At 31.8% G+C, this 23961-nt stretch overlaps 1 protein-coding gene across 1 annotated transcript in view; it reads left to right on the top strand.

The window, feature by feature from the left end:
* Positions 1-23961, top strand: part of LOC129223031 (N-acetylglucosamine-1-phosphotransferase subunits alpha/beta-like) — a 70338-nt gene that overhangs the window by 30712 nt on the left and 15665 nt on the right. Inside the window, exons 10-15 of the mRNA XM_054857594.1 lie at positions 4016-4071; positions 6395-6509; positions 9599-9684; positions 11629-11756; positions 17522-17646; positions 22170-22594. Of these exons, the coding sequence (XP_054713569.1) occupies positions 4016-4071; positions 6395-6509; positions 9599-9684; positions 11629-11756; positions 17522-17646; positions 22170-22594 (935 nt within the window). The remainder of the gene's footprint in view (positions 1-4015; positions 4072-6394; positions 6510-9598; positions 9685-11628; positions 11757-17521; positions 17647-22169; positions 22595-23961) is intronic.

The following is a 23961-nucleotide window of genomic DNA, read 5'->3' as shown; positions in this document are numbered from 1 at the left end:
GCTTCTCTTTTTTTTCCCCCATGTCAAAAACTCTAAGGTTGCATGTAATACACATCTAAATAATCTTTTTAAAGATATTCCACTAATTATAAGCCCGAAAATACAGTACATTTTTTACATAAGCGTATAATAATACAGTGAAACTTTGGTAACTTGACATTTTTTTTCTTATGGTTGGCCCAATGCTAATTTAAATGATTAAAAACCTCTCTACCTTGACACACATTTGCTGAAACCCCTATAAGTTGACATCCAATTGCTATTCTAGTCCAATTTTTGCTACTGACAATCTTTAATATTTGCCTCTTCTCAAAATTTTATGCTGCAGTTTCTTGCTCAGTCAATCCTTTTTTAGAAAGCTCTTTTAGAGAATTTCATCCTTTTCCCAGGGGAGTCAGCCTCCACACTCAGTGCTGTTAGTACAGTTCTAAAAGACTAGGAAAGGGTAGAGTAAATGTACTCATGGGAGTGCCTTAGAGAAAGAATGCACGATGACATGTTTTGCACTTGCTGCTCACATGTTGTGAGCAGGACTTTTTATCTGTAACAGACCTGACTGACAAGAAACTTTTTCATCTCTTTTCAAAAATTATGGATATATTCCTGATGAGGCATTCAAATAGTATTAGTGACTTTATTACATACCTCCCCCCCCCCCCAAAAAAAAAAAGAAAATTTATTCACTGGAATTAATTTTCATAATGTGAATCTTAACGTCAGTAAACAGGTGATACAAAAACTCTTGAGGAATTAAAATAATAGAACCTCAGTAAGCTGACATCTGCTTCAGTTGACATTTTTTCATGTTCCCTTGGGGTGTTGAGTTATCAAGGTTCCACTGTAATACATTTTTTTTTCTTTTTTTGCTACTGTAAAAAAGTTCCATCTTCATTTTTAAACTTTCTTGATTGATCTCATTTTCCAAATATTGACTCTTACTTTTATTGGTAGCAAGTCAGCTTGACTGCAGATTTCTAAGGTTAAAGCAAACACTGTCTATAAAAAGTGCTGCATTCTGTCTTTTTTAAGTGGATTTTTGAGTTTCTGCCCCTTAAATGGCTTTACAATTCCATTTATATATTTTTATTTAACTTTCTTTCTTTAGTTAACTTTCCTCTTCTTTTTAAAGCAGTTAATATCTGAATAAAATTTGCAAATCAATTACTAAATAAAAGCTAAAAAAAAGAAATAAAAATTATGTGTTAATAGAAGATATGAATCTTTTTATTGTACTTCTGTGAAGGTATTGTATTAGAACACGTAGATATAGCAGACCCCGAAGAGTTCCTATTTTTCCTACTTTTTCCTATTTTTTAGAGATCTCTCCTTATTTTCCTACTTTTTCCTTTTTCTTCCTACTTTTTCTTTAGTATAACACTTCTAATTGTGCATTGATTCTTATTTTTACAATGCTGCACCAATAATTTTCTGCGTGTTTCAATTTTGAAAAGCAAGAGAAACAAGCGAATCCTGAACTTTTCATTGACTGAATACAGTAATTTCTGGAAAGAACGCCGTGAGGTCTGCGTGTTTAAAAGTGAAATTTTCATAAGTGACTTTTTTACCGTTGCTGCATTTATGATCGACTTTTCTTTTTATCGCCCCGACTTCAGTCCTACTGTTTTAACAAAACAAAGAAATGGATATCGGCACATTCTGATGCAATTATATATTACTTACCCGTCAATTAGAAGCTTTAATTAAAGTAAACAGCCGACTGTTCAAAAAGTGCGGGAAAAGCCGAATTTCCTATTCACCAATTTTTCGTACAGATGATTACAAGGGAAATGGAGCTCTAAACAAAAAGGCAATGTAAAACCTTAAAAAGAACGTAAGGAAGCAAAAAATGAAAAACCTGTACAATGTACATATTTTCTTGATGTTAGTACAAAATAAAAGCGAAATATAACAGAAATTCACAAAAACGGAACACGTCAAAAATAATCTCGCAGAAACTAACTTTTTTTCTACATAAGTATGATTATCGTTCATTCTAAATAGGATACATGATTATAAAATTCATAAAATTTCAGTTTCTTTTCTTGCAAAGAGTGTATTTGCAAAAAAAAAAAAAGGCAAAACCTAGATGGGCAAAACGTTCTCGATATTTGGAGGAAAATCGGAAATCAATTTAAATGCGAGATTCCTTTTTTATTTCTTCACATTTTTAAAAGTTGGGGGGGGGGAGATAGAGCCACAAGCAAATATGTACTGTATTTCTTTTTCTTTTTAATGGGTATTTTCTAATCTGATATATCATCAATATCGAGGAGTTGCCCCCCCCCCTCCCTCACTCTCAATTTTGTGAACAATTTCTGGATGAATATTTTTGTTGTATGGTGAGAATTGAGTAAAAATATTATGTTTACCATGCATGGATTTTTCCTTTTTTTCCCATGACAAAAACTTTGAAAGAAAGAGGTAAAAGATCATCAAACCAATAAAACAATATATGTTTTTATTGCTTGATTAAAATTAAAATTGGCCCGTCATTTTGATTTTTCCCCCGGGGATGGCTAGCGAAGGATGTATACTGAATGCAAATTTTGTCTGAAAACAACAGAAACCGCACAAACTTGTACAGTTAATCAAATTTTCTAAAGCTAGGGAGGAGAGAGGTTGATCCCACTGACGCCCCTAAATGACGTTCCTGAAACAAAAATTTTGTTGAATGCTAAAAATATATAACATAATACAAACCCTTTAGTTTACTTATTTCGTTATTTATTTCTTTTAATTATTTTATTATAAATTTTATGTCCCATATTTAAGAACAAATTTATTTTAGTTCTGCTTTTCAGTCTTTTTTCTTCTGTTTTTCAAATTCAAACATCTGCCAATGTTTATGCAAGAATGCATGTCAACTGCTGATTATTTTTAACTAAAACTAAATTAATATTTACTTTTCTTTTTGTATCGCAGTTTATGACATTAGGAGCTGAAAGTGTTAATATTTTCAAATGATAAATGGATGCTCTCGAAGGAATGTTTTCGTTTTTGACAAGACAAATCTTTAACAGAAATGGTTTTATTGCACCAAAAATGAGTATTATTATTATTATTTTATTTTTTTCTTTCAATCACTATATTGCATTTTATTCTTTCACACTTAAAATTTTTATTACTGCATTGTTAAAAGGTGTTTCCTTGTTTGAATTTTATTTTCATATTTTTGTATTGATAGTATCTATGTTTCCACAAGATTATTTTTCGTACTGAAAATTGTCAGTTTGTTTCTTTCGTTTTGTTTTTACGACTCGGTCTTTCATTAAATCCCTTTAATACTTCAAAAGTACTGTTAGTTTATTTTTTGCGATAGTTTTAAATCAAAAATACTGTTAGTTTATTTTACATTAGAAATAAAGTTTACGCTAAATTTGTTTCCTCTTGACGTGTGTTCAGTCCTATCTCTTCCTATTTTTTCCTACTTTTTTAAGTGTTTTTTTCCTACTTTTTTTAATTTTTGATTCCTTATTTCCTACTTTTATCCCCAAAAAAAACCACTTCGGGGTCTGATATAGGAACACCAAAATGTAGGCAGTATTAAATGGTTGAGTAGTGTTTGCAAGAAAGTGGTGCATAATGTTCTGACAATTTGTAATAAACAATCATTAAAAGGTAAGTAAATTATTATGAAAATTCTTTAACATATTTACCTGTTATTATAAAATTAGCTCTAATTAATGTGATAAAAGCTAAATAAACTGAAGAATGATTCCAAAGGACATCCCTAAAATTCAAGCGGAAGTGTCTTTTTTTGCCGTGCACAGAAGCATCCAAGTCTCTCAACTTCATAATCCGACTGTTAGAAATAGCAATGTAAAATAGTAAATTACAAACTGCAATTCAAGGTTTTAGACACATATAATAATATGAGTTAAATTCATGTAATTATTTTGAGGCATTAAAAGAACATATTTTGCAACAGTTTATAAAACCTTTTAAAAGTTTTTATTAATACATCTGTTGGTAGTGGTAAACTGGAAACCTTATCTTTTTTCTTTTTTTTTTTCAGATTATTGTAATGATGATTGTGCTAATAACTGGTTGGCTGACAGATACTGTGATAAGGTATTTTTAACAAAACAAATACGTTTATTAAAATTTTTAAGATACAAAAAAAAGGGGAAAAATATATCTTTTGTGCAAAAAACTATTTAAGTAGATCATGGGGGCAAGACCTTCCGTCCGAGGACAGATTTCCGTCTTCGACAAAATTTCCGAGGCAGAGGTCGGGATGGAAAGAAATTCAATGACTTACCTTGAGTTTTACTTAAAAAAGAAAAAAAATGAGTATTTAAAGAATATGCTTTAATTACTGGATTGTACCATAACCACAAATTCACATCGACATTCTCTCGATTTTCTGCCATGAGCTTATTTTGTTTGCAATGTGCTTTTAGAGCAGTGGCTTTTAGACTCACGCTGTTTGACTTTTTTTAGGTTGCTCTGTTATTCCCAACTCACTGCATTGCAGACTGCAGGATTGCTCGCTATTCTCCCTGATTTTTCGAATTAATCGTCTCTGTTTGAAAATTTAGCCTTTACGATCATCCTTTTTTTTTCCATTAGTGGTTTTTTTTGTCTTTGGCAATGTCAATATAGGGGAGAGGAGGCGGTTCATTTTAGGAACTTAAATTCCTTAAACTTTGGTGATGAAAAGGGGGAACCGCAGATTTAAGTCAAATATAGTGAAGTTAGAGAAAGGAGTTTGGGGGGGGGGGGCTCTCTCCCCCGGAAAATTTCTTCATGCTGAAGTAATGAAATGCAATTTTGGCTATTTTTGAGTGTATCAAGAGTTAGGGAATTTGGGGGCCTTTCTCGGAACATTTTCGAAGTTGAAGCCTTAAAACTTTGGGTTGTCTTTGGTGATGTGAGGAAGGGAATTGCTCTTCAATAGAAAAATAAATCTTAAACACAAACTTACACTGCCTTTAATAAACACAAGGAGAGGGGGGAGGGGTCTCCCGCCACCCAGCCCGAAATATTTCAGCTTCTGAAATTTTAAGAACTCTGTTTTGGGCTATGTTTGGATGACTTAAGGGGAAGGGAGTATGAAGGTTCTTTCAAAAATTTTCGGAAATTAAAGTATTAAAACTTTTAGGTGGTCATAAGTCATATATATAGGTGAGAAGGATGATGTTCAGGGTTGTAAGAGTTTCGGCCAATGGTGGTTTTAACCATGGATAAAACCAGTTAAAAACAGCTTGGATAAAATCAGTTTTGTCCAGTTTTGGATATTGGAGGTGGTTATAGGAAATAATAAAATTACACTAATGGCGGGGAGCCCCAAAACGCTTTTACCACTAACATTATCCAACATCATCTAAAATTGTGTTTTTGGAACTTCAATTCAAAATATTGAGGAAGGAGAGTTCCTGAACTCCATCCCTTTGATAATGTATTCAAAAAGTGTATAAACATTACGAAAGATAAAGTACGATTTCATTTTTAAAACTTAAATTTCGGGGAGAGCCCAGATCGCCCCCTCCCCCTCTTTCTCCAATATTTTTGAAGGTTGCCCAATATTGTGATTTTGGGACTATCAGTTCGAAAAAATTGATTTAAGAGAGTCCCTGAACCCCTCTTTTTCCTGAACTTTAACATTGCATTTTTTGGATTTCAATTTTAAAAAAAATCTGGGGGAGAACCCACTGACCCCCGTTATTGGTGGATTTCGGAATAATGATATCAAAGTGCCTAAATATTACGATTTAAACTAGGTTCATGTTGTTAGAAAAGTCAAAAGCTTAAAATTCAAATCAAACACAGATTCCAAAACAGGCTTAGTTAAAATCTACAACATTTTTACACATAAATTTTTCCTTAAGCACGAATGCGTTGGGGGAGGGGGGGGGGTTAGTTGAAAATATTTTCCGTCCTGAACACATCACCAAACTTGCACCCATGAAGTAGATGAAAAATACTATTTTATTCATATATAGAATTTAATTATAGCAATGAATATTAAAGTATAAATTTGCATTATTTTGTTATGACTTTTGGTAGTATAAATGCAGTTGGTAGAAAGCATGTGTTATAATAAAATATCCTAAAAGTAGCTGTTATCATTTTGAATGCAAAAACAAATGAGCTGTAAAATAAAGAATAATTCTGAAAATAGTAGACAAAGGAAAAAAGGGTCAGAAACACAAGCTATTTAAGTTTAAAAATTAAATCCAAATTTCTTTTCAGATTTTTCTGGCATACTTCCATACTTTGTGTGCATGTAGCACTTTTCAGGGTTTTTTTTTTTTTTAATCTAACTCAATTTCCTTCCCATTATATCACAAAAAAAGTTATTACTATTTAACTTTCTTTTATTTATTTTTGTTTAACAGATTTATTTGCGGATGTATTAGCGATTGTTTATTACTTTACTTTTATTGTTTAGGCATGTAATATTAGACAGTGTGGATATGATGCTGGTGACTGTGGATTAGAAAACTTTGATAAATTGTATCAAATAAATCTTTTAGCAAATAAATCTTTCTATTTCTTGCCAGAAGGTAAGCTTTTTTTTTAAATATTGTTTCCTTTATCATACATAAACAGGTTGTGAATAGTGGTTAAACAACATTTCTTACTCTAAAAAGCTTCATTTTGAGACACAAAATAATGGTAAAAAGTAGCATTGCTCTTGTTTGCCAGTCACAATCCTCAGTATTATGACCCAAAAGAAGATCATCAAATGTTTCTTAAAGGATCCCTGTAAAAATTTCTTGTTGAAGTTGTTACCATCAATTTGTATGTTAATTTTAATGCATATTTAAATAGTGTCACATATAACAAGAATTTTATCAGTGAGTAAATAATAATTGTGTTTTTGTATGTCCGCTTGTTATTTTATGTTTTCATTTATGATTTTTATGAAAAACATATTTTTTTAAGATTTAGAACTATGGTTTTACAGGGTTTGAAATAGAGCGCGGGATTGCGCGAAACGCGCACAAAATCGGTAAATCCCGCGCAAACCAAAGGTCCGTGCGCGATTCCGCCCCCCCCCCCCCCCCCGTAAATTCTTAAACTCAATAACGAACTTTTTGATCGTCAGAAAAAAAGTCTTTGTGTCGCAAAAATATTATTTTAAACAATGGGGACCGAACCCCATTCGGATAATTAGATCCAGAAAATGGTCTATTTAAAAAAATAATTGAGTGTATGTGTATGTTACTTAGTTATAAAATACTTTATTAAAAATGAAATAAAATAAAATTTCAAAATTATTGAATAATTATTTGAAAATGTGTGTGTGTGTGTGTGTGCGGGGTTGATATTACACTAAAAAAATTACAATTTAAAAATGAATAAATAGAAAAACGAAATAAAAAAAGAATTATAAAAAAATTCGGAACAAATTTTCAGAATCTATGAAAATCCCCCCTCCCCTCTCAAATTAAAAAAATCCTCCCCTGGAATCTGAAGTAAAGGGGGACATTCCCCCCTAGAAATTGAACCCTATTTCAAACCCTGCTTTTATTACAAAATGAATGAATATCTTTGTGCAACAATGTGGCAGTAGTAAACAATGCAGAGAGAGACGGTAGTGTACGGATGAGGTCTGGCGCCCCTGCCGAACTTAAGAAATTACGCCCTTCTCTAGGGTCGCTCCGATAGGAAGTCACCAGAAGTCACTGTGACCTCTCCCCCACCCCCCAATTTTGAATAATTGGATCGACAAATTAGGAGACAGTGTTGCAACTTTAATATTGTTTTTTTTTTTAATTGTTTTCAATGATTCCCAATGTTCCTTCACAGTAGATGTTATCTATGAAAATGTATGCTTGCTCGAATTTTATCATTCGGTAAAATTGAGATTTTACTAGGCAAATTGAAAATTTTTATCTTCCCAAAAGTTTTGGTTCTTCCCCCGCCATTTCACTTAAAATCAATATAGCCAATATGTGCAATTCGTTAATAAATATAAATAATGTGCGTTCTTGAACCATATGAGAATCAACATTTTTCAATTCTGTTTATGGCAATGAATTTGTTATTTTTTAAAACAGCATTAACTTTTAATAGAAGTTGTTTCAAACCAGTAGTAGAATATACATTAATCATAATTTACACATTTGCTAAAAGAAAGAGAAAACCTTTCCTTAAAACCTAAAGATTTACCTTAAAATTAGATTAACCTTAAAGATTTACCTTAATACCCTTATTAATTATTACCCTTAAAGATTTACCTTAAAAATTTTTAATATAAAAATCAAATCATTTTAAAAAAATTATTATAATTAGGAAAGCAAAGCAAATACAAAAAGCATTGCTAATTTGAAATTGACTAAAAAACACGACCACTTACATGCAGACAAAATAAAAGTGCTATACATTCGCTAATTAAAGCCTTCCAATATTTTGTACAAATAAGACTTTCTGTGCTTGTGTTATTCATTATAATGAGAGTAAATAACTAGCCTGAGAAAAGCTACACACGAAAAAGTGTCGCCTCCTCTCTAAAAAAAAAGGGAATCATCCGGCATAGAGCGCCCTCCACCACCGCTCCCTGAACAAATTGTGTGTGTGAGTCTTTAGCTAACTCAATGAATCGGAATAGAAATTCACGCCACGGTTAAATCACCCCCCCCCCCCCCTTTTTTTGAGAATTAGTTTGTTCCATTTTCTTCTAGCTTTTATCTTGTGAGGGTTTTTTTATTAATATTTTTATTAATAAAAGAATTTTTCTACTTATGTAATCATTTTTTTTTAAATTCCTTCTTTTTTTAAAATCAGTTTAAATGCTGTCCCCCTGACTGCTGCGCCCCTTTGCAAGAGCCACTCCTGCCAACCCCTTTGTACGCTACTGGAGAGAAATAAAGAACAAATTAGCAAAATGATTGCAAACTGTGACTGTGCTTTTATTTTCTAAAGTAATAATTCAATTTGTAAATTGTTTGGTAGTTTTAAAGCTTGTTACTTTGAAAATAAGCACCATGAACTAGTGTTTATACTATTATTAATTTAAGTAATTAAATGAAACAAAAGCTTATGTTATTAGCAATTTAATAACCGAGTGAAACAGGTTTGTAAATTCTGAAAATCAAGAAAGAAAATTTCGCATGGACCAATGCTGCCAAAAAACTACTTAAAATCATTCTAAAGTACAAATTTCAATATAAATTTAGTTTTCATATCAGTGTATTGAATATTTTGAAAAGGGGAGTACATATTTTTTTATCGAATTTCATTCATGGATCAACCATTAAAAATTTAAGAGCTTTCAAAACAGAGATTTATTGCACTATTACTGTACTGAAACAGAATTAGTTAATTTTTAATATTTCAATGTAAGCGTCATTTATGCTTTAGTTCTTTTAATGCTTTAATTGCATTTAAAGTAGAATATATTTGAATTGTATGCTAATGTGGTTTTAAGAAAAACGTGTGTTTATAGTATCATGTAAAAAATTAGATTTTCATTCTATATAATGTATGACAATTTAATATTTTTATGCATCAAAAAATAATTTTACAGGTGAAAACGTTGGTTTCTTCAATTTAACTGATTTCCTGCATGAAAATTATACCATCACAGAGGGCTTTTATGATGAAAATTCTGTGATTCGATCTTTAGCTATTTCTCTTAAATATTCAGTGATTGGAATTGTTTTGTATCCCAATTGTAATGCTACAAATTTAACAATCACAATAAAAGGGGAGTATCAGGAAAAGCCTTATGAAGTAAGTTCATGTAAATATCAGAATAGTATTTTTAAATTTATATTTTAAAAGGAGCAATATTAATTAAATTTACTGTACATTTTGAGAGAATCATATTTTAAGTGCAAATAAAAAGTAAAATTCATGTTTCCCATATAAAAACGAAATCATGTAATAAATTGAAAAAATTGAAAAGTTGGTCAATTTGTGTTATGATCAACCCGTACTTTATATGCAAAATGTTAGCAGTGTAGACAAATAATTGCCTGCCATTTAGAGGTAACTAAAAAAATTAATTTGGCAGTGTTGCATAAATCCAAAAAGAAAAAAAGAAATTTATTAGTAATAATTTATTTGTGTTGTGTTGGGTATTTTTTAATGAAAAAAAAGGAAGAAAAATTAGTAATGAAGCTGCAGAATGTCTGGTGTGACATGATGTATTTAATTAGTGTATTATATAGCAATTGTTTAAAATATCTTTTGCTTATGGTGGTGGTAATATTTTTATTCTTCTTTCACTTTTTGTGGTTCTGACTGATTGTGGTTTTGACTAGGAAAAATTTTTTTAAAAAACAAAAAAAAAAAAAAAAAAGAAAAGAAATCATCCGATAAATAATTTTAACAGCTGCTTTATAGTTAATTAGAAAAAATTAATTTGGCATTGCTGCAGAAATCCAAAAAAGAAGGTACTAATAATTCATTTGTATTGTGTTGAAAATTATTTAATGGAAAAAAGGGAAAAATAAATTAATAATGAAGCTTCATAATATCTAGTGTGACATGATAAGCACTTAATTAGTAGCAATTATTTAAAAAAGCATTCAATTTAAAGTGTTTTTTTTTTTCTTTTTTTTTTTTTTCATAATTCTTCTTTTTGTGGTTTTTACTATTTGTGGTTTTGGCCCGAAAAAAAGTAAAAAGAGAATTCAAGTCTCTTTCTTCCTTTTTTTAAGTTTACTCTTTCAAGTTATTCATTTTTAGTCTTGCATTTTCAACAAATGTGTTTGTGTCTTTGACATTAATATTTTCACTAAGCTCTGAATTTAGTTATGTTACATTTCAAGGAAAAAAAAAAGACTATGTAGCTCAAAAATAGTGATATATATTGTCTTTAGGTATTTCAACACTATTTTTCAGTTGAAAAAAATTTGACCATGTATCGAAGCATATTTTTTCTATAAACAAAGCACAATGTTGTGACGTTTCATAGATTTTTTTTCTATGTTTAAAACCTGAATCTACTTTGCAAGATTAATATTTTGAAGAAAACTCATTTACATAAACAGCTACTGTTTCAGCATTTGGATTCATACATTGTATTAATTAATTTTTCTTATAATGATACAGGGAGAAAAAAGACTAATAATAATGAAAGTTTAGACTTTTTGGTTTCTTTGAAAGGGAGTATGAAGAATTTTCCCAAATTTAATAAAATACTTTAGCTATTGCTTTTATAGATAGCCCCATTTAAATTTAAACGCAAAATTGGAAGGAAATTTTCTCAGAAAGATCTCTTTGAGATACAATTTTGAAATTTTTAGTGCAATAAACAGATTTTAATGCAGTGAAATCCTGTTACAACAAATACCAATAAGTGTAATATCCGTTTCAACAAAATAAATTTTCCGTCCCAATTTGATTTCCATCATGTTGCTTGAATTCCGTTGCAACAAAATTCCTTGTGCACAAACAAAACTTGAGAACCCTTAGCGGTCATTGTAGCTGGATTGAGTTTCATCATCTATGCTTTCATATCGTATTGTCTCTTTGAGATTTTGCATTTCTGGAGCAAATGCTCCTGTAACAGATAGCATATGCTCAGTAAATAAGCATTTCTTTCTCTTTGAGTCAAACAATATTGAAATAGTTTCAAATTAATAATTTCTTTTTCTTATCATCATTTTTTCAATAATTTATCAAGGTTTTTCTGTTATTGAATTTTGTTTCATCTTCATTTTTATCTAGAAAGTTCTAGCTTTGTATGTATCCACTGTTAAGAAACCAATATTAGATCAAAGTATGACGAAAAAACCATCTTTTCAAAGAGCAACCGAAGAATCATTCACTTTTGAAAGTTTTCAAAGTAATTTAAGGTAAGTTAATTAATCATTTGCAACACATTTATACAGAACTTAGTTTAGAATATTTTGACAGTATGCCACTGTGGAGCTCCCTTGAACTGTAAAATTGTAGAAAGTGCAGTGAGTTGCAACTGTACACCTTGTTTCATTGGATATGCTATTAGATAACTAGGGTTCACTGAGGGCTAAACTATCTGAACAAAATGCTTCATAGCAATAAATAATTGTTTCTGACATAAAAAGCAATTTCACTATAAAGCTTATATATTGCTCTTTATTTTGAATGTAGTGATGAACAAACTGAAACCATATTTTGTTATAATTTTTTACATAATCTGCAATTCTTAAAAGCACTCAACCTGGATGACCCCTGAGATGGGCCTCAAAGGTCTAATAGTAAATTAGGCTCTCTCTCTCTTTCTCTTTGTGTGTGATAGTAAATTTCAAAAATCCAAAAATTTAGTTTTTTTGCACATAATGATCTGAATATGAAATAAGTATTGAAGTTCACTAATTATACATTGTTAAAAATAGCATTGAGTAATTTCACCACCAGCAGCTAAATCACAATGTACCTATGTACAGAGCTAGATAATGTAGGCGCACGCCGTGCGCGGATACATCCGCTGACGTGCGGATACATCGCCGTGGAGTAGCACATCGTCCGATAATCGTAAAAGTTCATACTCTTTACTTCTAATTCGTTTTAAGTTGATATTGATATTATTTATTTAGATTGTAAAAAATATAGCCAGATAGTATATACATCTGCGAGCTCGGTGGATGTATTCGCTGCTATGCGAATACATTCGCTGCGGGCACTATCTTTTAATAATATATTCACCCTATACTATTTTTATCTCGTTGCTTACTACTTAAAGATTTGTATAAGAATTGAGTGTTTACTTACGGCATTCGGCCGCATGTTATATCAGTAGGCATCCTGTAAACATACTCCATCAAAGTTAAAGTTCGAATAAGTACTTCCATGTTTTCGCCACTTGGTGGCGCCCTCGTCACGATCTCTCATGAGCAGGAAAGTTGTAGAAGGTTCCAGAAGTTGTTACATTGATCATACTTGGTACACGTGGACCAATGAGCGTTGAGCACGTCGTTTTGAACTTCTGTTCTTATGGGGAATCGCCGTTACGTTCAGTACAATCGGGCAATTGATCTCCATCCAAGTATGTGATCTGTGAGCCATCAGAGCCATGTGAAGGCTTGTTTACAACCAGTTCGGAAGTTGTATCAATGTGAGTAAGGCATGGAAGGATAGCAGAATGTTCAGCCTACCTCCAGGTTGTAAGATGCTAAGTTGAATTTCTCCATGTTGGTAGTATAAGATTTGAACTTTATCTAGTCATTTTTGCTCACTACATGAAAGTTTTTACTCAAGGTTGTAAAAAGGATTAGTATTAGACAGCAAATGTAGGGTATGATATAGTGCAATATTTAAATATTTTTTCCTGCTATTTTAGTTAGGGCAATAGTCTAAATACCCCATGGCCCAGTTCATTCTTTATTCTAACAAATGTTTTTAATGTTTTATTTACATAACATTTTTGCCTCAATAAAGGCTTTTGTTGTCTTACATAATAGATTTTTTCTTGCAACTTTTGGCACAATTACACTCACAATACGTGAGTATCTTTTAACAATGCAACACGTGCATCTCGCCATAATCGTTCAAATTCTTACTCTTTACTTCTAATTTGTTTTAAACTGATATTATTTAATTAATTTGTAAAAATTATTAATACGCGAGCATTATTATTGCGGGCACGTGCATGTCGCGACAATCATTCAAATTCCCCTTCTTTACTTCTAATTTGTTTTAAATTAATATTGCTAATATAAAACGTAGTATTCATAGCTAGATAATATAGACGGACGCAGATACATTCGCTGCTGTAAGAAAATATTTGGCGCTGTGCGGATACATTTATTGCAGACATGCCCATCTCGCCATAATCGCGAGTAATGTTCTAGTTTCCCACCTGTCCTTTTTTCCTTCTGTTAAAAAATCACTTAAACATTAATCATCCCTTCTTTTCTTCTATTCATCAAGTAGTGATAACTGAGCAATTCTTTCCATGTGGCTACTTATTTCTTTTTTTCCTTTTTTTTTTTGGCGCTCATATCAAATCGCAAAAGCACCTGTGGCTTTAAAGCTTATCGTATAGCGCCAGTAAGTTCACACTTGCCGTATTTTTGGAATTATGCACCACATCCAGCTTAAGCGCCGCGCTTTAAGTTTTAAAAAAAATGTTTATGTTAGATTTTTTGAAGATATCTGAAACGCAATTTAAACAGCTTAAATATTTCAAAAAAAGAATTCCTTAACAACTTAATGATAATTAATTACTCTAAATCTGACAACCATGTCCTTTGCCGAATTTCGTATTGCTGCCGAAAGTTTTGACATTGCGCATGAAAAGAAACTTTGAACGACCACCTTTAATACAGTTATGAACTTTGAAATAAGTACATGATAAACTCGCTTAAATTTCAGCACTTTAGCAGCTTAAAGCAAGTGATTTGGACTTTAGCGCGAAATAAAAATTCCGCAAATTTTCCTGATCTATACTTGAAAATTTGGGCATTTTTTCGATTTTAGCTCAATCCTTTCAACTAAAAACTAAAGCAATTAAACACATTGTAGCATAATTTAGTATTATCTTCCCTTAATTAAAGACTTGAATTACAGTAGAAGCTAAACTGTGCAAAAAAAGGTCGCTTGGGGAAAAATGGCGTGTCTAATAATGCTACCAGAAATTCAAAGAAAATTTTGTTATTTTTTATTCAAAACACATTTCTGATCATTTCGAAAAAGGTTCCGAACATTTTATTTTCTTTTTCTATTAAAATAGTTTATTTTCTGTAAAATTTTGTAAACTTTAAAAAAAAAAAAGCACACAAAAAACATCGTATACGCCGCACCTGCTGTATTTGCCACATCGGCAATTTATAAACTTTTTTTCTCTTAAGCGCCGTGGTGCTTAGGCCCAAAAATACAGCATAGTTTTGGAATTTTTGTGTGCATTGGGATATAAGGACCGAAGGCAGATTAGGGACTTGCTCCTAATAGTATCTCTCACCTTCATAAATAACACTCTTGCTACTAGATTTATTGCACTTCTTTTTGTCCCCTCCCTCAAGTTTTTCCTTTGTTCTCAGAAATTTGGGCATCCTATTAATTTCTTGACTTTACAGCTTAAGAAGAGAAAGGTCCCACCAATGTATGATCTGCAGTGGAGATATATCACGTTGCTTTTAACAGAGCTTTATAACATTGTTTTAACCAACGAACTTTTACAAAATGTATTTACTTCTTACGATTAAAAATGTTTTTTTTTTTTTGGAATTCAATCCCCCCCCCTTGTTTTAAAATAATCCGTTATTAGTTCGTCCGTTAAATAAATAAATAAATATATATATATATGCATATATATTTACGTGATAAACAATTATTAGCTTGCAGATACTTTTGAATTGCGTGCGCAGGTACTTTATATTTTTATCTAACTCTGCCTATGTATATGTACTATGAAATTCCTCCTACCTTGTTATTGATGCTCTTTTATGTAAAACTTTGATCCTGTGACAACCGTCATGGAGCAAGCTAGTTGCTTCTGGGATCAACCCCTTGCCCCAAAACCATTGGTTTTAACACATATTACAAATCCTAATATTATAGTATATATCAATATACATCTAAGGACTGTTATGACCCACCCATTCCAAGCAAGTGCTAGTGTTGCTTGTGCTTAGTAATAATGCATAGAGACTACTGCATTTAAAGATTTGTGGCAGTAATGGCTGGAGCCATAAGGCATGGGACTGATAACTGGAGAGTCCCAGGTTGCATTCAACACTCTGAACGTATATTAGTAGTGACTAGTGCAATGTAAAATATGTCATGGTTACAAAGTTCTCTATGTTCTCATAAGAAATCAATGCCTTTGGGGTTACTGAAGCAGTTAGGCCTCTGTTCTGAATCAAATAAAATTGGCTGTTTGCAGTTGTTGCTGCTATGTGCTGTGTCTGAGCTAAGTCAAACTCCCCCCTGTGGTTCTCATTCTTATGAAAACCACACAGAATTTTGCCTTAAATTGGATAGTATTACTATGTGGACTTGGTTCCCACTGTAGTCTTAGAAACAACAATAAGCGAAGAAAGAACCTTTTAGGGAAACTTCAAAAGCACTGCTTTGGGACAAATTAGATTGATAAAATTATTGTTACAAACATCATTTCATGTGTAAAAAATAAAATTTGATTCTAAGTTAAATTTGAAAACTGTTATTCCTCAAATCAGGGTGCAAAATTAGAACATGCAAGTCATTCATCATTGCCATCTGATTTATTTTTTATAGTTGCCAAAATGTCCTGCTAAGGCATAATTTTTAAATATCCAAATGTCTTTAGCAAAGCCCTCAACCATTGATAATAGATAATGCTATTGTGAAACAGTATAGTTTCAGCAATATTCGTGAACTATCTCAACCTTAATATGCACATTTAGGAGAAACTATGACTGCATAAAATTAAGGTCATCAAATTAATTTTTTATGAAAAGGCAAGTCAAAAATGACACTTCGGTGCAAAATCGTTGTCATTAAACAAAACTTTTTTGTCACAAAATGTTAACTGCTTATTTCAAACCCTGCTTCAAATGTGCTATACTTTCTTCTTTTAAACCCATTCTTTTCACCTTTATTTTCGCAACTGTTGGTCCTAGATGCATACTTCCAATTGAAAAAATGTTCAAAATCAGATGCGGAGTTCAGACATTGAAAGTAAAAATAAAAATGAGTCAGGAAGTAAAAAAAAATTAACTTTTTATACAGGCCCCAGATCCCTTAACTCATATTTAGGGAAATATTCTCCATTGAACAATAATTCCAACACAAAAAGTTTGAAATTAGCATGACCAATATTCACCGAGGTATGAAACGCAGCGTGTTGTGACTTACACCACTTTTCACTCACCGTCAATAACACCTTATGAGGGAAAATACAGCGGTTAACAAGTGTTTAAAATTATATGTGTGCATAGAGTGTGTTTTTTCAAATTGGTTCAAAGTTTTTTAGTGTGCTTTGGCATATCACGGCATAACATTTGTGTTTATTGTTGAAAAATATAAATACTTTGTTTTTTTTACTTTGATAACCAGTCATTCTTCTGAAAGGGCGATAAGTTTCAACCCCATCTTCTGTTTGGTCCCTTAAAACTTTAAACTGGAATATCTCCTTGAATTTTGGTTGCACAAATGTCAAGTTTTTTGTGTCAGTAATAGTTTTTAATGGTGATTATTTCTCTAAATATAAGTTAGGGGACCTGGGGCCTGTATAAAAAGTTAACTTAATTATTTTTTGACTAATTTTATTTTTGCTTCAAACTTTCAATATCTTAACCCTGCATCTAATTTTGAACATTTTTGCAATTGGAAGTATACATCTAGGGGACTAACGGTTGGGAAAATAGAGGCCTTGCAAGTTAAAACGAAACACCCTGTATATTAAAAAAGGCAGAAGTAAATTTTCAGGATTTTTTTTTTTGCTGGTTCATTTTTTGGTTCGATATTCGCTAATGTTATAACATATAAACTACATTGTACATTATGTTTGCATATAATTGAGATAGTTTAAATGGAATTGACACTTTATCTGATGGTTGCAAAAGCTAGGGTCTTCTGTATGTTGTGCTTTTTTTTTTCTTATAAACGATCTGTTATTTAAAAATTAATGCAAGTTTTATTGATGTTGTTTTTTCAGATTTCCTAAAATTAATGCTTTTGATAATACTAGTATGGAGTTTGGAAATGTGAATATTTCTGCTTCACAGTTACCTGAAATTGTTCTTACTGAATTAGAAAATCTTCAAAGTCTTTTACTTTCAGGTAAATTTTATAGCAAGGCTTTGTTTTTACAATCCTTATTCATTTATTTTTTTTTCTTGTGCTTGCATTATTGTGAAATTTAGATTGAAAAAATATTCCTGAATTTTATTTATGCCTAATCTATTTGCTCGGGTGTGGTATTTTCATGCATATGTTGGCACTTTATTCCCAAAATTATAAGCTTTGACTTTTGTTTTTTTTTTAAATTTGAATTTTAGGAACAATTATGTGTCTTACTGCCGTTGGCAGATAAACTGCAGTATCTGCAGAAATAAATTTTCCAAAATATTTGAAGAAACGCGTTTTGGATTCAATGCTAACTTCAAAATGTTGGAATTAGATGGGGTTTTTTCCAGGGTGGTGACAGATCAGGGAGATCAGGGAAAAGTCGAGGATTTTTATCACTCCGGGAAATATCAGAGAACTTTGAAATAATAACAAAAATTCAGGGAGAATTGATCAAATAAAGAAAAAAAAATTTTTTTTCCTTGCAAAATGAAGTATTTTGATTCTCTACGAATTTTCCGCCAATTATTTGTTTTAAAAAACTAAAATTAAAAAGGTGCGATTATACAGTGCCGCATATTTGTGCATCTTTTTTCCTCAAGGCAGGCTCGACTCTTGGGGTAGGCGACCGCCTAGGGCAGCAGATTTTAGTGGCGGCAAATTTTGGGGTTGAAGCTTTTTTTTTTTTAAGTATGAATATCTGTTCCAGTGCCATAAGATTCACTGCTTCAATGCAAAAAATAAAAAATAATAATTTAGAGTGTATACCAGTGCTTGGATATGCAAAACATAGTTCGGAATTTAACTAGAAATTCATTTTAATTTTAGAGACGGCAAATTGCGTGATTCAAAAATCTTTTGAAAATATTAATATCAGTTTCAGTGCCATAAGATGCACTACTAGTGTTAAAAAAGATATTTTAAAGTGTACCAGTCCTTGGCTATGCAAAACTCAGTTTGGAATTAAAAATTCACTTTTATTTTAAGCACTTTGCTATTATTTTTGTTTTATTAATATATTATTATTTTACATAATTATTATTATTGTTATTATTCAATGGGAAGCGGCATTGTCAATATCGCCTAGGGCGGCAGAGCTATGCTCAAGGTCAAAGTATTCTGTGTCTGTAAAGTTATTTATTTTACCTAGCTTGAATTTTCCTCACACATTCCATGCTACGTAAAATAAACAACCCTACAGGCAAAGAGGAAGCCATCGTTAATGGCTTTGCTCCCTTGCTTTATACTCATTGTCTTGAAGAATTAGCAAACTGTTATCACAATTTCAAGAAAGAATCTTTGTTTTTTAAATTAATGCCAAAACAAATCTAAAACTGCATTTTTCAAACTACAATTTTAAAATTTTTCCGGACCCCCCCCCTTTTTTTGTTACAATCAGAAATAATTCACAATTGCGTTCTTGTAGTTTGAAGTTTGAAAATTTATCATGGGATGACCCCGAGTCTCTTCTTCCCTTAACATCAGTATAGATCATCTAAATCTGTTTTTCAACTAACAATCTTGAGAATTTCCCGGGAGATATTCACTCAGACCCCCTCCCCTTAACATACTCAAATTTTACGTACAATGGTGTTTTGGGAACTTAAATTTGGGGAGGAGGAAGAATTATCACTGGAGGCTATCGGACCTCTTCTCCCCTTTATTCCCAACTTAAAATATAGTCTAAATCTGCGTTTTTATATCTTCAATTTTTCGAAAAAATGCCAGGAGGAATCCATCCGACACAGGGTTGGCTTTCTGCCGGCAGAAACTAGTTTTTGCTGTGCCAGTGACAGAAACTGGTTATAACCGGTAAAAACAGGCAGAAACTGGCAAAAACTTAAAAATGTCTTTAATAACTCAAGTAATTAGAAAATGATATGTGTTTAAGTAAACTAAAAAATTAGACATCATTTCATCATTTAAAAAAATAAAATCCCGTGCTAGTGCCCTTGATTTAGTTCAGAAAGGGAACTTTCCAATTGCAGAGGCTCGTGGTATTTGGTTTAATTGAACAAAGGATAAAAAATCATACAGGGGTGCTTAGGAAAGAGGAGTGACATACAGAATTAAACAGGCATTAGTGATTGTAATTTGCTCACTTATATGCTTCCTCTAAATTGTTTATGATTGAAATTATCATGTCATATGCTTCAGGAAGAAAGCACCAGAATTTTACTTTCCTAAATTTTGTACCTAATGTCACAGCTTTGCAAAACAAATTGGCCCAATTTCTCAAAACTTTTTTTTCCAGTCAAATTTTTACCAACCCCAGTTACTACATGGTGGACCAGTTATACAATAGATGAAAGTTTCACGAACTTGCTCCTTGATGCATTGTCTGCTAGCTCTTCTGTTTTAAGAATATTCTAAAATTTCTCATTTGTGCGTAGTACATTGAGAACCTTTTTGAAACCACCTTTTCTAAGAGGCAATTGCAGGGTCCAAACAATGTAAAATTTGATTTTGGATTGTGATAATCTTGTAATAAAATTACAGTACTTTGGTTAACAATTAATTATTTTTTCCATGCATTTTCAGTTGTATACCAAGAATTAATTTTTTATTTTGCGAGTTTTTGCCAGTTTCTGCCGCAAACTGGCCGAAAGTGCCGGTTTTAACCGGTTTCTACCTGTGGTTTTAACTGCCTCGGCAGAAACTTGCCAACCCTGATCTGACACCCCTTATTTCTGACTGGAAATTAGCCTTATGATTAAATTTATATTGCTAGTACTAAGGTCTAGTTATACCAGAGCCGTGTCCAAGGGGAGGGTTTTAGGGGTTAAACCCCTCCCATTGGCGAAAAATAACAAGTGAAATGAAGAAAATGTATTTATTTATTTATTTATTTTTTTTATTTATTTATTTATTTTTTTTTTTTTTTTTTTGACTTAAATTAATCTTAACGTAAAGTTTGTGTTCAGCGTTTTTTTTTTCTGTTTTTTTTTCAACTTTCTCTCTTTTCTTAAGTTTTTCTGCAATTTACAACTGTTAAAGCTTTCTCAACTGAAATAATATTTCGGAAAAACTAAGGTGGAAGAACTGCTGAATGATCTATCAATGCAAAGCATTGATATTTCTTATTGTAAGGAGGTTATGATGAATTTAGCATATGTTGTAGCAATGAAAACGCATTAGTGATGGTGTTTGGTAATGTAATTTGTGTCTGCAATAACCTCTTTCTTGTTTAGTTTATTAAGCATTATTTCAATTATTTAGAACATAATACATTCTACATTATAAAAGAATTTGTGGATAAATTTTAGTATTTATTGCAATGTACCGCAGATGTAGTAAGCAGATTTAATTAAAAAGAAGCAAACAAGGTTTGATTAAAGTGAACCTGTAAAATGAAGAATTACTTTGGTCACTTGCGCAGCCAAAACTATCCCTCAAAAAAAAGGGGGGGTCAGCAGCCCCTCCAGGTGTATAAACGCCATACTGGGATCGGCAATTTGTCGTAAACTAAAGGTTGTGGGGGGTTCAATTCCCCCTCCCGCAGGTAAGATTAAAACCCCTCCCTTTATAAAAATCTGGACACGGGCCTGAGTTATACAACTATCCCTGCTAAGTCAGAAGCTTAACCTTCTCTCTCTGCACACTGGAACATGCGTTTGGAACAATTAAGGGGCCGCCAAATGCGTACCCCCCCCCCCCTAATTTTCTGACCTAGCGATGGCCCTGAATCCACCACACATTTCTTCAAATTCCTCGAAAACTAATTTCTGCTGGTACTGCCGTTTACCTGTCCACAGCAGCATTATTTACGTAAGTAAAACTACATCACTTCCATACTTTAACTATCACTTGTTTGTTATTCTTGCAGCAACAATTATGCTGCTTTAAAATTCAGTTTAAGATTATTTCCATTTAAATTTTTTAGTTTTATCATGATTAGAAATGTCTTTAAGAGTGGTTTTAATAATTTCTTAGAATTCTTATGTTAACTGGTTCCTGGACATAAAGTATTTGTTTTAGATTTCCTACAATATTTTTCTGTCAGTAATTTAATATACAATTTTTACCAAAAGAAAAAGTAGTATCATTTCAAAACACATTTTTAATTAATAGCTCAAACCGTTTTAAAACACAGCATTTTATTTAATATGCAATGCTTTTCAGGTAGGACAAAGAAAGGAAATCGTTATCATTGGTAATGTAAATCAGAGAAATTTGGTGAACTTAATCAGGGAAAAGTCAGAGAACTTTTTTTCCAGTTCCTGTCGCCACCCTGTTTCACTTTTTTTTTCAGTGGAAACCTACTAAGCAAACTTGCACAATAAAATAAAGCTAATGTACAATAGATGACAAAAATGTAAAAATATTAAAAATTTGCAATTATTGACCTGTCCACAGCAGCATAATATGGAATATCACTTTTTTTTTTCTAAGTTTTATTTAAAAATAATGATTTGTACATGTTGCAGTTGGTGACCGTACATTCATGCTTGTTTTTACTGTCAGAATTTTTAGATTTGACGTTTTTCATATTTTTATAGTTTTCAACTTTTTTTTAGGTGCTTTAACTAGTCAAGGCTTCCTTAGAAGAAAAAGTGCAATAATTGGTGCTTATATGAATTCCTTAGATGCTGCCAAAGCTAAACCAATTTTGGTTTATGAGTTACATAAGCCAACTACTGTTCCTAAACATGTTGGTGTCATAAGTTCAACAGTTTCTTCCAAAATTGATCTCATAAAAAAATTGAAGGAAGACATAAGTGATTTGAAGAAAAATAATTTATTCAAAACTGTGCAGAACTCGGAAAAAATTCAGGAAAATTTTCCAAGTATACAAAAATTAGGTTTTGATAAAGTTTTTCAGCAGCAAAATTTTCTTTCACCTTCAAGTCAACCACTGGAGAGTACAGGAAAATCTAACTCTGCAACAATGTCACCATCAAATCTGAAAAGTTACTTCAAACTCCTGGGAAAACCCATCCATGTAAGATTCTTGGTTCGTTTTGCTATTAAAATATCAAGTGTTTGTAATTAATGTCCCACTTTTGCTTAGGGGGTTGAGCTATTTTTGTAAATTTCGTCCCATTTATACCAATGGTTCACTAATTATTGCCTGTCAAATTTTGTCCCTGACAGATAGATGATAGGCAAAAAAAAAAAAATCAAATTCTAAGGTATTTCTAGCAATCATACAAGTTTGAAAATTTTAATTCAGTCGTATTCAGTATGTAATGAAAGAAAAACTTGAAACATTCCAAACTTTCAGGCACATGGAGTAATTTTGGTGCTACTTTCCTTTATGGCTCATTAATTGCCGATTGATGGCGCTCTCTCGCCATAAGAAAGAAATCCTTCTCTTTTTCTGGAGTTTGTGGTTGTTGCATTAAAGAATGAGAACGAGAAACACAGAAAATAGTGCCACCGTAAAATGACGATTGCACAATTTTTTTTAACTGTATAAATAGACCATTTTGAATTTAGTATGAAGATATTTCAGATTCTCTCAGTCTTTATATGGGAGGATTTCGATAATTATGATTCTTCGCAAATATGATCTTTACCGCTATTTTCTTGACGACCATTGATCAACTGCTAATCGTATTTTGGCCTATGTTTTATCGACGGAGTCATAATAAAATTTAGATACACGGAATTGTGCCAGCCAAGTTCTGAAAGAAGCTGGCGACGCATCTGACAGTGTGTATCTTACACAAACCATTTCAAACTACTTTTGACACCCTCATTTCTCAAACACTTTCAGGTCTACATGCTTGAAATTTTGTCTGTCTAATAGAGCTGCATAGAAGACCTATAATCCTAAATTTTATGAATATATCTTTTATGGTTTTAAAGTTATTAAGATCTGAGAAGTGTCATTTTTTGCACTCACTCACTCATCAAAATGTTTTGACATACTTGACATTTGGCATGAAGATATATGTATATATATATATAAAGAAAATGATCTAAACTGTCTAAAAACTACATTTATATAGCGAAATTCTATGCTATTTTTTTATGAGCATCGTGGGGCTATCACTTCACGGCGCGATTTCAAAATGTTTTACCTAAGAAATCAAAACAAAACTACTTGTCAAACAAGGTTGTTAAAGTTTAAAATTAAATGTGTAACTTTTAAACAGAAGGGGGCTTGATGTAATACTTAAAGTTTTATTACAGTGAAAAATAATCATCAAATAACTAAATTCCCAAATCTAGAGCTTGAATTTGCCACTTTGCGGTGGTTTACAAGGTAGAACAGATACTAGAGATATACTTCTGAGTAATATTCAGCTAACATACTAGACATTTCATCCCCCCCCCCAAAAAAAAGAAGGCTACCAACAAAAA

The sequence above is a fragment of the Uloborus diversus genome, chromosome 5, assembly GCF_026930045.1.
Source record: "Uloborus diversus isolate 005 chromosome 5, Udiv.v.3.1, whole genome shotgun sequence".
Lineage (NCBI taxonomy): Eukaryota > Metazoa > Arthropoda > Arachnida > Araneae > Uloboridae > Uloborus > Uloborus diversus.
Note: the sequence above shows the minus strand (reverse complement) of the source record. Positions and strands in the feature narration are given on the sequence as shown.